The following is a 16,187-nucleotide window of genomic DNA, read 5'->3' as shown; positions in this document are numbered from 1 at the left end:
TGGACTTAAGTAATCCATATGTAACGACAACAAAACACAGTCAGTCAGTTGTTATTTTAAGACACGAAGGTCAGGTGTTCTGGAATAGTTCTTGCAAGAACAGTATTGTCAAGTGCATTTGCAAAACCCATCAAGCACCATGATGAAACTGGCTCACATGAAGACCGTCCCAGTAAAGCAACACCAAAACTTACCTCTGCTGCAGAGGAGAAGTTCATTTAGAGTCGCCAGCCTCAGAAATCACCAATTAACAGCACCTCAGATTAGAGCCGTTATGAAGGCTTTACAGAGCATAAGTAGCAGACATATCTCAATATCAACTGTTCAAACGACATTATCGTGTATTTCGGCCACCTTCAGCATTGTTTTACAATGTAGAAAGAAATAAACATCAGGAAAGACCATGGAATTAGAAGGTGTGTCCAAACTTTTGACTGTAATATATATACATACACAGGGTGCGGCAAAACGATCTGACACATTTGTAGGGTAAAGAAATAGGGTAAAGAATGAAGAATGTGTTTTTATTTTCCAAATGTACATATAATGCCATTTTGTTTCGTTTCATTTAAAAAAAAAATTTCGTGAAGGCGTTCACGAAAGTTGTCCATAACTCAACGGGTCATTTCATGTGGAATGGCAGCAATTTCTTGATGAATGGCATCTTTTAATTGTTCAATAGATCGAGGGCGATGAGTGCATACTTTTGATTTCAAATATCCCCACAGAAAAAAATCGCATGGTTTCAAATCAGGTGATCGGGCGGAGCAAACCGATATCACCGCGCAATGAGATCAAATGACCGATCAAATGAGGAACATCTCCCTCAAAATCCATTGAAAATCTATTTTACTTTTATTAAACCTACAAATGTGTCAGATCATTTTGCTGCACCCTGTGTGTATGTATATTATATTATATTATATATATATATATATAAAATATATATAAATAAAATTATATATATATATATATATATATATATATATATATATATATATATATATATATATATATATATATATATATATATATATATATATATCTTTTATCTTTAACACAAAGACATTGTAACAATTACAACCAGTTGAGAATTATAAATAAATATATAAATATATATATTAAAAAAAAAAATTATATATTATATATTATATATATTATATATATATATATATATATATATATATATATTATATATATATATATATATATATATATATATTATATATATATATATATATATATATATATATATATTTATATATATATATATATATAAATCTCAACTGGTTGTAATTGTTGCAATGTCTTTGCGTAAAAGACTGGTGCAGTTATATCTGTGTCTGTAAGTAGTGTCTCCTTACATTTTGGCAATCAAGGTTTGCATTGAACTCCACCAGCAATTTGGCCATTTCAATGTCCCTCCGTCGGCAGCAGATATGCAGAGCCATGTCTCCATTTCCCTGAGATTAGAATACAGATAAACTCCAACAGATTTGTCAACCTCTTCTAGTTCACATTTACATGCAATGTATACAAATTCTGTAATAAGCATTGACATAGTACAGGATTCATGTACACTTAAGTGTTCAGCTTAATCAAAGTATTCATTCTCTCCATGTCTGCATGGATGTGGGCACATGTGAAACTTCACACAGAGAGTAATCTGAACTCAGCCATAAGGCAGTGATGCAACCCACTGTCATCTTCATAAAATACTTCAGTTGTTATAAATATGTCATAACCTAAAGTTACAGAAATGTGATGATCTTGTATGTTAGCTTCCCACACAGTTGTGGTATCTTCAGCACTCAGCTATGAGGCTGTAAAATAAAAGCCACGAATGATGCAACTATGACACCACACAGTAATCCCGTAACACCGTCTGGTAAACTGAGTATTCCATCTGAAAGCATTAACCTATTATACTGAGGTAAACCATAATTGCAAATATGCTTGATAAGTACTTTAGAAGTGTTACCTCAGAAGAAAAGAATATCAGAATTCACACTGCTTTTCTGTAGTTTTTTTTTTCCACTGAGATTTCTGCTCAGGAATTACTAAAATGTCCCAGGTTAGAATAGACTGATATCACATTGCTTTTATACATGACTACATATCATGTTTTGTTAAGTTTCACATGTTATATAGCCTAAAGTATGGAGACACCTGATTATCACCAACCACATATGCTTCTTCCTTGAAGCACACAATTGTACAGGATGCTGTACCATTAAGAATTTTTCACAGAGCCCTGGGTCTGACTACTAAACATTTTAAGGATGAACTGAAATGCTGACTGCAAAGGGGTAACATAACAGCAACGGTGGATTAAATTTGGAATGGGATAAGCACATATGGGTGTGATGGTCAGGTATCCTTACACATTTTTGGCCAACATTGCTGTGTGATGTTGAATTGTTTTTGTTTATGGCCTGAAAGTACTTATTTATTTGTGTGTAGTTACTGAAAGCCAGTACTGTGACCAATATCATTAGGGATCAATATAAACAAATCTGTTAAATTTTTCCATTGTGTTTTACACGACCCTTGTTATAAGTACTGATGTCTTAGCCCTAAAAGGCCCCGAGTCTGTGACATCCCCACTGCTCTTACTTGTGTCTGGGCTTGCAGCTGTGACTCTGTAAGCTCTAAAAGAAGCTCCTTAACAATTCCAATATTCCCAGCTTTGACAGCCAGCAGCAGTGGAATATAGCCATCCTGGATGCAGAAAAACAAGAGAGAAGGGAAAAAAAGCACAATCCAATACCACACTTTTCATGGACCACAAAAAGTGCTCAAAAAGATACAAGTCCAAATTAAACCAGAAAAAGCTGATGGGTTTCTAATTCACTTGCAACATGAATTAATTATTAGTAGAGAAACACTACATTTAAGGCATTTGGCAGATGCCCTTATATACATTTTATACAACTGAGCCTTATGGCCTTACTCAGGAGTCAAGCAGTGGCAGCTTGATGGACCTGGGATTTAAACTCATACCCATCTGATCAGTTGTCAAACACCTTAACCACTAAGCTACGACATCCTAAATAAATCTAATTCAAAGGAAGAGAGCTGTACTTAATATGTTATAATAAGGAACTTACCTTGTCTGGTGTAAGACGCGCATCTTTTTTGGAGACTCTGAGCAGAGTCTGCACCACACTGAGGGAACCATCAGTTCGAGAGGCAGCATAATGCAGCGGCAGCTGAGCCTTGGGCTAGAGCCAAGGAAAATAAAAAAGGTGAACATATCTAAACCCTTACATGCTTTCATTATGGCATAGCTTTCCTATTCATTTTGCCCAAGGTATTTCCTGGCTGCTGTAACATCCGAGACCCTCACAAGAACCCAGATCTCTGTGATAACCGTGTGCACCCGCACACCATGGAAAGTCAGACCCATGCACAGGATTAAACAAAGCACTGCTTTATTAACAGCAGTAAGACAAGACTAGAACAAAACGTGAAACAAAACTAAACATAATAAAACAAAACATAAGCGGACGGACAACACTAGTGGTGTACTAGTTTAACACCCTCTGTGTTTTTGTTGACAATTTTTAAACAAAATGGATTGGTTACACAAACCTGTGCTTATCTTTATTACGGCAACCATGCCTGATAGCGCAACATCCAAATTTCTTAGTACTCTAGTTGATTTGAGAGCAGCGTGACATCAGGGACACGAAGCAAACTCAGAAAAACTCCAGGGAGCAAACACACCTGGGAAATGAGCTGTTTCAGAAACTCAGCTCAGATAAACGATGCCACTCAACATTGTGATCGAGGTTTCTAGATTGTATAAATTATTTTATTTTAGTTTTCATTCACTTTATAGTATTCATGTCTGCACTTTTGTTGGTCCTGTGTACCCGTACATTTGGTGAATAAAGTGATTCTGACAAAGCAGTTACTGAAGAAAATAGTTCATTTTGACTGACTGTGTATTCAGTATAAAACATTTCAATACACACAGTTTCTATTATGGGGGCGATTTTGCAGCATTTTCTACTCAGGACACATTTTTAAGATACTCCCTTCCTTCCCTATGCCTGCTATATTCATGTAACAATGACTCTGAAATGGTCACTTATTTAAAATGATTACTAGATTTTTATCAGACGGAATTGCCCAGTGACTGGAAATGGTGCTGGCAGTAAAAAATTACAAAAAAATAAACAGATGACAGGAAAGTGTTTCCAAATAAAGGATGGTTTGAGCTCACCCCTCCTGGAGTGTTTGGATCTGTGTTTCTTGCTAGGAGCTCCACAATGTCTTCTTTGGAACAGGCAGCAGCAATGTGCAGTGCAGTCTGGCCATCCTATACAACACAAACACAAAATTTACAAAGTAAACAAAACACAATGGAAATGGATTAGGCTTTTCACCAGCTACGTTTAAAAAGCCTTAAAATAATAATTAAAGCAATTAGAGCAAGAAAGACTACAATAGCTAATGTTTATGACTGCTATTGGTACACACTGGGCACCAATACTCTGAAAAATGAAAATACTAATGAAAATACTTCTATTTTGTATTCTTCTCTAATTTAATGCAATGTTAGCATTAGGTAGGTCCACTTTGTGCTTTAATAATAGTGTGCACTATAGCTTACATGGACTCCACAAGTTTATCCATAAAACTTATGATCCATTTTATATTAAATCCAGCAGAGTGTCATCTGAACACATGCTTCAATAGAAGAGTTAAGAAATGAATAAAATCTGACCTTTAATACAAAGCAGTTAACATGGTTAATATCACAAATTTGTTTACATTTTCACAGGGACCTAGAAATAGTGCAGAATATACTGGTGCAGAATATAATAAATACTCAAGTTACTGAATTTACTTTCTTCATTTTACATATTTTAGAATTCTAAAACTTTGTCTTTTTTAAATGAAACAAACAACCAAAAAAAGCCCTGAGATTAAATGTGGCCTCAGATTTTGGATTCTTTCTATATGCACTTACAAGCCAAACATACAGCAGTGTTATAGCGAGATCTATAATCTGTGTCTTTGTCAGCTTTGGTGAGATTTATTCAGAAAGTGTAAACTGTATCAAGAAATTGCAAAGATTAACTGTTTCTAATTTATAGATGGATGGAAAAAAGTTAAAGATAAAGAACAAATTTTCAGTAGAATGGTCCAGATTCTACTTTGGAATTTATTTATTTATTTCTACTTTTTGTGATGATTATGTGATGAAAGGTACATGATATAATCATTTAAGATTTTTGCTTACTCATAATGTTTGTGTCTGTTCTTTCTTCCATCATGATTTTTTTGCCACTGTTCATTTTTTTCTCTTAATTCAGCCTTGAGCATTATCTAAATGGTCTTAAGTGTGACCTTTGCATTTATATTATTTTCTATTTCAGATAACCATTCGGTAGATGTGAATAGTGTTTGTTTTTTTCTAAATACATGTTTTGCTTTTGTTTAAATACAAGTGTTCAAAATCATATTAAACCCTAATCATAAGAGTAGGAAGACCCTGGCTGGGAAGTCCAACTTCACACACAATAGACTTTGACATATCAGACCTTCCGTTACAGATATGAATTACCAAGCCTAAAAGTTTATTTTGAAACAGGAAACAGAACTGCCAAGGTTTTTAAGGTTGATTTCTTTGAGGAACAATGAAAAGGGTATCAAAAGACCACAGGTTTAACCCCAGGTGATAATTACGTATTGAGATAGACATACAGTATCTCACAAAAGTGAGTACACCCCTCACATTTTTGTAAATATTTTATTATATCTTTTCATGTGACAACACTGAAGAAATGCCACTCTGCTACAATTTAAAGTAGTGAGTGTACAGCCTATATAACAGTGTAAATTTGCTGTCCCCTCAAAATAACAACACACAGCCATTAATGTCTAAACTGTTGGTAACAAAAGTGAGTACACCCCTGAGTTATTTTGCACATATTTTTACATTGTAGCAGAGTGGCATTTCTTCAGTATTGTCACATGAAAAGGTATAATAAAATATTTACAAAAATGTGAGGGGTGTACTCACTTTTAAGAGATACTGTATATTTTTAATTGAATCTTTATCTTATTACACATACCACGGAGAGTGTTAAAAGAAACACGGCTTACAGAAACAGCAACACGAAATGGAAAAATTAAATATAACATAAAACATTACATATTCGGTGTGGTACAAAACGGCCAACATTCACACCTTCATATCTCTATGCAGGATATGTAAATGGCTATCTATATAATAGATGTAAATGGAGGCTTTGTTTATTCCATAATGGTGTGAAGGAATAATATTATGGTATAAGGTCATCCTATTATTTTATTAGCTGCCCACCAAGCCTTCAGAGTAGTAATGGCAATAGGACAATCCTATAGTCTGTGGCCAATTTCACCAACACTTCCTAAGAAACCCTAAAAACCTGGGCTCATCAAAATAGCCACTAAAACATATGAAATAAATTGAAATCAGTCAAAAAAAAACCTTCTAGATTGTTTATGATGTGGCAGTGTAGTATGCTGTGATCTCGTACCTTTGTTACCCCATATATCAATATATATTTAGATATATGGGAAATAGCATCATCAACATACATGATAATCGGGGGAGTTCTTAAACCCAGATATGAGGAATAAAGAACTTAATAAAAGCAGCACTGTCTGGAATGTACGCACTGTCTGATACTTATGTTTTGTTATTCTATTATACATGAGGTATAATTACTTATTTAACATTAGACCCACTAAGAATAAAACACAGAATGGTGATTTTACCTGCCAATGAAGGATAAGCAAGGTCTCCAGGGAAGATCTCAAGACAGTACTATTACAACATTACATTCATTACAACCAGTTCAACATTCATCGAAGAAAAGACAATTCCCAATAGGAGAGAAACATTTCATCATCTTTGTTTTGTCTTATATTAGCTTGTTTGTTAAGCTTTTCTATGCCTTAGCATTTGCTTACAATGGTAACTGGCTTACAATGGGAAAAAAAAACATTTATAGTAGTTCTGCTGTGCTTGCAGGATTGGCAAAATGTAGGTGCAAAACTGATTGAATCTCGGAAGTTATAGTGTATGGGATTTCCTGTAATTTTCCAACTTAATCAGACTTCCAAATATTTTCATGTTCAGTACATAGCACTTCCTACAATTTGCCATTTCAACCCTAATTGTTTCTCTCAAAGGTTACTTTGAGAGAAAAAGCTTTGGGAGCCTTAAAATGTCTATCATGAGAATGAGGAAGAAAAGCAGACAGTAAAAATTCTCAGACCCTGGCCTATTGATTTTAAAATGTTTTCCCTACATACCATACAATGCAAATGGGTGTCAGCCCATTAATAATGAACTAATTAACCATTACTATTATTACTAATCAAAATGTAGCAGAAATTCTGTGTTAAAAAGCAGATGCATAACAGACTGCTACCATAACCCCTCTGCCTCAGTTTGATTTTCACCAAGCAGGGCAAGAAACTAAATGCATTTTCTCTCAAAAGATGTCTACAGTAGCTACATAAAAATGTGATGGATGAACTGCTGGACTGAAATGTGAAATCAACTACCAACGAAGGATAAGTGAGCTATCCTGGAGAACAGTTCCTTCACTGTATCCTTTAGTTATATCTAATATATTAAACATGGTAGTAACAGTAAATGTAGCGCGATGGCAGGCAGCTACTGTTCCACATGCCGAAACCTCAGCATGCTCCTCACACTACTGCTGCCTTGGTGCTGAATAGGCAACGCCCTTTCAGCACTGGTGTTGTGGACCACAGAGCACACGGCCTTGCAGCAGAGTGGAAGAATAAAGCACTGCTGGTGCTCACTTAACACTAGGTGCTAACTTAGAGGTATTGTTACACTCAAGCCCAGTTCCAAAGAATTTCTGATTCCCCCTTCTGCTTGTTGACCTGGGCATGTCATTCTGCTCAGCCCTTTTCCAATCACAACACTGTTACTTCCAGAGAAGACCCCCCACCACCACCACCACCCTTTTCAGAAAATGTGTCCAAAAATTACACATTTCATCTTTACTCCCATCTGCTACTTCCTTACACACTGTAAATAACAGGAACTCTACTATTGACCTCTGCCTCTGTGTGTTTCTTTGTTTGCTGCTGCTATGAGTCTCTAGAGTGGTTTGTTTGGTAAAACTGGTGTGAAAACCAGTTGCACACCACCAATTACATTACATTCCACAAAACGGGCTTGTGCTTTGGAATTGCTGCTCTAATTCTTAGTTGAAAACCCATAAATACACAGCAAGACCCTTCATTTATACATGTCCTAACAGTCATTTACAGTCAGGACCCCAGTCATTATTATCTCTCTGCAATTGTAAGAATAATGCCAGAAGTTCTGGCTCACTCTCTCTACAATTTGAGGAATAATGCCAAATGAAAAGGTAATATGTCTACATTTTAACAGAAAAAGAATCCACTCTGCTTTTCTCATCTCATGGGCTACAGTATGCCAGGAAAGCCACAGAACTTGCTGGCATGGCTACACATGGCATTCTGTTTGAAATTCTAATCTCTCTTAAATGGCATACTTGTCTGCTTTAGAGTGTCCCAGACAGGGCATGGGCACTGCATTTCATCACAACACCAGAAAAGGGTGTAAATTACAGTAGATTCAAATTCCAAGAGGGTTATTTTAGCCATCATTGGATCTTTAAAATGCCCTGGCAGAGTTGGAGACTGAATACAGTAGGATCAAGTTAAAGCATTCAGCAGCTGGGAGTCAAACCCAAACCTGATTTATCCCACATGTCAATAAGTGAAAATCGCCCATTTTCTTTGAAACTACTCTGCTTTTTACACAGTCCCTGTTTTATGTTAAATTTTCATCTGCATTCACTTACAATTTTGTTCTTCCAGTGGCGTCTAATCAGGGTTGCAGATTGACCCCACTCAAAGTGATGGGCCTGATGGGCTTTGCTCTCACTAATTGCTAGTACATTTTATAGAAATAGAATTTGAATATGTTGCAAGAAAGCAAATGAAGAAAATCCCTAGACTTTATTTCATGTTATAGTACAGTGATTTTGAATTCTCAAACCTAACCTTTTAGAAGATTGATCAGAAACAATGCCATAATTAGACCAGGACCCATTTACCTTAAAGCACTTATATTACCCTTCACTCTGCACCTCATTTCTGCTCATCTTCAAGCACTGCTTGATTGAAATCACCATCTCTCTGGATACAAGGAAGGCATGCAAGCAATCATCATGTGTTCTGGTGTCTAGGTGGTAGAGCAAACTTCACTAGATGTTCTAACAGCTCATCAACAGACAGTAAATGACTCTTCAACTGCCAACAAAGCCATACTTTATTATGAAGTACTCAAATTAGCAATCTATTTGCAAGAAAGAAAATGTGTGTTGTCTGTTGCATTTTTCATAAATATTCTAATTCTGAATAAGTGTTTTTCAGAGGTGGACAAAGTACACAACTTCCTTACTTGAGTGAAAGTACAAATACTACTGGTCAAACATTACTCCATTACAAGTAAAAGTTATAAAGACAGATTTTTACTTAAATAAAAGTACAGAAATTCTTGTTTTTAAAAGTACTTAAGTATCAAAAGTAAATGTCAACGCATTGTTTTATTATTGTTGCATTGTTGTATGCAATACTTACAGTACCTTTTGTAGCAACCTAGCAACCTTATTTCTTGAAATTATGATGATTATGGCTTACAGATAAGGAAAACCCAAAATTCTGTATCTCAGAAAATTAGAATATTACATAAGATCAATAAAAAAGGATATTTCAAAGAGAAATGTCAGACTTCTGAAAAGTATGTATGTTCGCTTCTATGCACTCAATACTTGGTTGGGCCTTTTGCATGAATTACTGCATCAATGCGGCGTGGCATGGAGGCAATCAGCCTGTGGCACTGCTCAGGTGAAATAGAAGCCCAGGTCGCTTTGATAGCGGCCTTCAGGTCATCTGCATTGTTGGGTCTGGTGTCTCTCATCTTCCTCTTGACAATACCCCATAGATTCTCTATGGGGTTCAGGTCAGGCAAGTTTGCTGGCCAATCAAGCACAGTAACACCATGGTCATTAAACCAGCTTATGGTACCTTTAGCAGTGTGGGCAGGTGCCAAGTCCTGCTGGAAAATGAAATCAGCATCTCCATAAAGCTTGTCAGCAGAAGGAAGCATGAAGTGCTCTAAGATTTCCTGGTAGATGGCTGCGTTGACTGTGGACTTCAGAAAACACATTGGACCAACACCAGCAGATGACATGGCAGCCCAAATCATCACTGACTGTGGAAACTTCATACTGGACTTCAAGTAACATGGATTCTGTGCCTCTCCACTCTTACTCCAGACTCTGGGACCTTGAGTTCCAAATGAAATGCAAAACTCACTTTCATCTGAAAAGATGACTTTGGACCACTGAGCAACAGTCCAGTTCTTTTTCTCCACAGCCCAGGTAAGACGCTTCTGATGTTGTCTCTGGTTCAGGAGTGGCTTGACACAAGGAATGCCATTTGTAGGCCATGTCTAGGATTCGTCTGAAGCTCCCCCAAATTCTTGAATGGATTTTGCCTGACAATCCTCTCAAGGCTGCGGTTATCCCTTTTGCTGGTGCACTTTCTCCTACCACACTTTTTCCTTCCACTCAACTTTCTATGAATATGCTTGGATACAGCACTCTGTGAACAACCAGCTTCTTTAGCAATTACCTTTTGTGGCTTACCCTCCTTGTGGAGGGTGTCAATGACTGTCTTCTGGACAACTGTCAAGTCAGCAGTCTTCCCCATGAATGTGTAGCCTACTGACCCAGACTGAGAGAACATTTAAAAGCTCAGGAAACCTTTGCAGGTCTTTTGAGGTAATTAGCTGATTAGGGTGTGACACCATGACTTTCCAATATTGAACTTTTTCACAATATTCTACATCTCTGAGACACAGAATTTTGGAGTTTTCCTTATCTGTAAGCCATAATCATCACAATTTCAAGAAATAAAGGCTTGAAATATTTCACTCTATGTGTAATGAATCTATATAATATATGGGTTTAACTTTCTGAACTGAGTGACAAAAAATATTGACCTTTTTCATTATATTCTAAGTTTTGAGATGTACCTGTACACATCTGTGTATCCACTCATGCACATTTCAATCTAATGGTCTGTAAATGAAGACTGGTCAGGAAAAAAAAAAAAAAAATCTAATCTGCTTTAAAACCCAGCTACACAACTGTAGCTGTACAACCACCCAACAGCAACACTGCTTTAACAAAGAGTTATATATATTTCCACAATTCATTTACACCGTTTTAATATGCATTTACACCATTGTCCAGGATCCTTCCTCCTGTGGGCAATGCGCTGTGGGCAATATTACCCGTTAGAGTGTGCATTGTTCTGCACTTTGAATTTCTACCGGAAGTAGTAGACCATCCAGGAATTTTTGGAATACTCTTTTTTAGTATACTACGATTTGGGGCATACTAATTCTATTTTTGAATACTATTTAGGACACATCGTATGAGGATTTGGACACAGCGTACGTTTTTGTGTGTTAACTAACATCATTACCAATGCATTGGTGGTGTATAATATACAAAGCATATCTTTGTCCATTTTGTCAGCAATTGATCAATTGAGTTAAAAAAATTATGGAAAACCACTGAACTTTACAACACGTGACGCTACAAGAATGAAAAAAATCCTATGATTAATGTAACTACTTTCTACTCAATGACCTGGACAGAAATGTAGTGGAGTAAGAAGTAGAGTATTTGTCTTTCAAATGTAGTGAAGTTAAAGTAAAAAGTATCCAGAAAAAATACTCACGTAAAGTACAGATACTCAAAAAGTGTACTTAAGTACAGTACTCAAGTAAATGTACTTCTTTACTGTCCACCTCTGGTGTTTTTCAATCAATCCAGTGACAGTTAAAACTTACAAATGTTTTCTAAACACTCCACCAGGCATCCTTAACTTCCTTCTTTGAAATAAATCAGACAAAAAAATTCCTTGTTTAAAGATAGCTTTTTTCACTGGCTTAGAGGAGAACATGTTGCCTGGTGTATAATAGCATTCATACAGCTCGTCTTCAGAGGAAATATTGCTATTTAAATGCCGCGAAACTGCCATGAAAAATAACCTTTTAATACCAAACTTTAAAAGTGCCATGTCTTCAAGTAGATATAAAAATACAAATAATAATAATAATTTAATAATAAATACTTTAAAGTACATACAAACCCTAAAGCTTCAATAGCTTAATGAACACCATTAAGACTTTATCTTTAATAAGATACATTTAAAATGCATTTAGATATTAGAATTGTTTTTTTTAATACACCAATCAGGCATAACATTATGACCACCTGTCTAATATTGTGTTGGTCCCTCTTTTGCTGCCAAAACAGCCCCGACCCATAATGCACAGTGTATTGACACCTTTCTATCAGAAGCAGCATTAACTTCTTCAGCAATTTGAGCATCAGTAGCTCATCTGTTGGATCGGATCAAACGGGCCAGTCAAGTAAAGTCAAGAAGCTTTCATTGTCATTTCAGCCACATATAGCTAATGCAGTACATAGTGAAATGAAACTTCTCCATGACCCTGGTGCTACATAAACATACAACATATAAATTACAAACAACAATACAGAGCTAGGACAACAGTTTGTCTTAGCCACATAAAGTGCAACATATGCAACAGAGCAAAGACAAGACAGTGCAAAAACAGTAAGTACAAAAAAAAAAAAAAAACACCACAAGACAGGACACATAGGGCCGAAAAAGAACGTGCAATGAAATGAAATAAAATGGAATGATGTGCAACTTTGAGAAACTGTTAAAACCAGGTATATGTGTGTATGTATAGCAGCCTGACAATATGTATTGTGCAAAAATGCAATAGAGCGGACCAGCCTTCACTCCCCACATGCATCAGTAAGACACTTGGCCACCCCCCATGACCCTGTCTCCAGTTCACCACTTTTGATAGATACTGACCACTGCAGACCGGGAACACCCCACAAGAGCTTCCTCTAGAAGTGCATTTGTAAGGTCAGCACTGATGTTGAACGGAAAGGTCTGGCTTGCAGTCTTTGCTCCAATTCGTCCCAAATGTGTTCTATCAGTTTGAGGTCAGAACCCTGTGCAGGCCAGTCAAGTTCCTCCACACCAAACTCATCTTTATGGACTTCACTGGTGTGAAGTCATGTTGGAACAGAAAGGGTATATATTATATATATATATAGCAGTTAAGTTCCTCCTCATATTGAATATAAGTTCATTGTTGTTCTGTGCTGCATTTTCTGTGACACTGGGTGTACAGTCACTTAATCAATTCAAATCATTAAACACAAAACAGCAAAAATAACACACACAGGACCCGTGGATGAGAAAAGCAAAATAGAGTTTATTGCAAAGAAAACAGACGTCCTGGAATGATCTGATCTAATTCCCAAAAATCCCCTTACTATACCACTGGTGCTCCTCCCATATTTTTTTCTAAATTTCCTGTTGAAAACTTATCCATTGTCTTATCCAATTATCCATTGTTTTCGAATTTCCCATTAGCTTTTTAGGCCTTCAGCTTTCTCATTTTCTTTTAATAAATAAAAAACGTCCTAGGGACTTTCCCCAGCATTCTCTCCTCAGACTGCTGAGCAGATCCAGCTTGAGCTATTCTCTTATTTTGGATAATTTTATCCTGTTTAAGTACTACTTTTGTCTTTTATTCATGATGTTTGCCCAGTTTACTGATGTATCTGTATATTTTCTAAGTTTATTTTCACCTACTTAGCCATGTTTGTGTGTATGTATGAGTGCTTGTGCGCCCACGGACATCTACAGCTCCTTTAAGCATGCAATCTGTGTGTATGTATTAATAATCTTGTGCTTACTTGTATTACTCTAGTACACTCTGTATTAACTACACTTCACATTTCAAATATATCATGTCTCCTTTTTACAGCTTCTGCCACTGGTACTTCCTTCTCGCATGAGCACAGTCATCCCAACAAAACATCCACATTAAAAGGTATCCAATCTTATCCACAAAGGGCCTGTGTGGATGCAGCGTTTCAAACCAACCAAGCAGAAGCTACACCTGAGTCTACTGAAAGTCAAGATCAACTGATTAAACAGGTGGCTCCTGCTTCATTGGTATGAAAACCTGCACCCATATCGGTTTTTTGTGGATAAGATTGGACACCCTTTGTCTACGTCAACTGCTGGCACACCTAGCTGTCAACATAACAGCTTTGCTAGAGCATCTCTGCACTCCTACACCCTCAGCCTTTCCTTCTCTTCCACTCTACCGCATCCTACCTACAGGACATCATTATCAGCTGTGTCAAAAAGAAATCAGAACGTAGGCTCATTGTTTTAGCTTGATTACATTTGAGAGTATGAAGAGGTGGACATTAGACACGGCATGACATTACACATTAATATTATGTATTTTCAATCTGTGAGTGCAAATCAAAAATCAGTTTAGGTGCTGGCAAATGGATTTTTCCATTTTTAATGACAATTACTGATAAATTCTGCAAAATATGACCAGGAATATTAACTACTAAGCTATAAAAATGGTCAGGTATTTACAATTTCACATGGGTATGTGAACAAATTGTCCCTTAAAAATCCTTACTAGTCAATTTTCATTAAATGCCTTCAGTATTTTCTAAATATTTGCAAATGTGTTATAGGGTGCAACATTAAAGTATATGCAGAAACAGAAGCTCAGTGGTCTTACCCTAGTCTTTTCTTCAGTATTCACTTCCAGCTGCAGCAATTTCTCTACTATAGAGAGACGGTTCTCACGTACAGCAACCATCAGAAGGCTTAAGCCTGTGTCCTTTCAGCAATAAAGAAAGAGAAAATTCTTGTTCTTTTACACGTTCAATATATTATATACAGAGATGCTTGGTGAACTTTCCTCAGTCTAGTGTCTGTTTAGAGGTGGAATTTTTGCGATGGACAAAAACTCTGTCTGTCTGTCTGTCTTTGTTTCTGCTCACACGACCCCATCTCTATTTTGGGAATCACATTTAGTTTTATCTTGCATTGCATACAAGTATGTATAAAGGGCTAAACTGTGGGAAATATACATTTTTCTTTGTTTCAGGTGAAATGCAATACACATCTTAATTGTATGTGATAAACAATAAAATAATGAATAATAATAAATAGACTAATTATGATCAATAATTAATATGTGGAAAAACATGCAATATTTGTTTCTATGAAGGAAAGATCACATTTAGATCAATTAAAAATCAATGCAGCATTCGTCCATTTTTTAGTTTTACGATATTACAATTGACCTAAACAGAGTTTGAATAACTCCAGAGACGTTTTGCAGTGCAAAAACAACTCAAAAAATACACTCACCTCATCCACCTGGGAGATTTCAGGCTCTCCCTTTTCTAAACCATTTAATATTTCTTCCAGTGTTGTCCACTGTCCAGTGACAGAGAGACTCAGCAGCTCTGCTCGTCTCTCACTCACAGAATCACTTATTTCTGTCATTTCTGCAGTTTACAATAACCAACAATTTCTTGTACAAGGAATCTGTACAAAAAATAAAACAAAATAAAATAATAATCCCTCTGTGTTGGTTTCATTTCTATCCGCACGTGCCGTTATATGCGTGATGCACCGCCTCTTCTGTCAGTAGGAGGAGTTTTCTTTTAACACTCAGTATAAAAGGGCACTACATGAGACAAAAAGTACAAAAAGTCCGTTTCCAGCCTGCCAGCTTCACATATTTTGAGTAGAAACCTCGCGTTTTAACAACGGAATGCAAAATTATTGCCCATCGTCTTTTTCTTCACCCCAGCAGAGGATCCAATCAATGTGTGAATCTGAAATGACTGACAGGTGTGCAGGTGTTTTGACTATCCTATTTAAAGACACGCTCAAAATGAGGCACTCGTTTTTCTGTTTGTCACTCTCACTCACTCTCTCTTATACACACTGATCAGGCATAACATTATGAGCACTGACAGGTGAAGTGAATAACACTGATTATCTCCTCATCATGGCACCTGTTAGTGGGTGGGATATATTAGGGAGCAACTGAACGTTTTGTCCTCAAAGTTGATGTGTTAGAAGCAGTTAGAAGCAAATGGGCAAGCGTAACGATTTGAGCTTGACGAGGGCCAAATTGTGATGGCTAGACGACTGAATCA

General features: G+C 36.5%; 1 protein-coding gene across 2 annotated transcripts in view; it reads right to left on the bottom strand.

Moving 5' to 3' along the window:
• trpn1 (transient receptor potential cation channel, subfamily N, member 1) overlaps nucleotides 1-15,635 on the bottom strand; it is a 32,853-nt gene extending 17,218 nt beyond the window's left edge. For both annotated transcript variants that reach the window (XM_058378437.1, XM_058378438.1), the window contains exons 1-6: nucleotides 15,388-15,635; nucleotides 14,750-14,851; nucleotides 4,232-4,327; nucleotides 3,111-3,224; nucleotides 2,617-2,721; nucleotides 1,365-1,463 (exon numbers count right to left, since the gene is read on the bottom strand). In XM_058378437.1, the coding sequence (XP_058234420.1) occupies nucleotides 1,365-1,463; nucleotides 2,617-2,721; nucleotides 3,111-3,224; nucleotides 4,232-4,327; nucleotides 14,750-14,851; nucleotides 15,388-15,525 (654 nt within the window). In that variant the 5' untranslated portion in view covers nucleotides 15,526-15,635. The remainder of the gene's footprint in view (nucleotides 1-1,364; nucleotides 1,464-2,616; nucleotides 2,722-3,110; nucleotides 3,225-4,231; nucleotides 4,328-14,749; nucleotides 14,852-15,387) is intronic.
• Nucleotides 15,636-16,187: the final 552 nt, after the last annotated feature.

This window comes from Hemibagrus wyckioides, linkage group LG24, assembly GCF_019097595.1.
Source record: "Hemibagrus wyckioides isolate EC202008001 linkage group LG24, SWU_Hwy_1.0, whole genome shotgun sequence".
Classification (NCBI taxonomy): Eukaryota; Metazoa; Chordata; class Actinopteri; order Siluriformes; family Bagridae; genus Hemibagrus; species Hemibagrus wyckioides.
The sequence above is the reverse complement of the archived record's forward strand: the minus strand, read 5'-3'. Positions and strand labels throughout refer to the sequence as shown.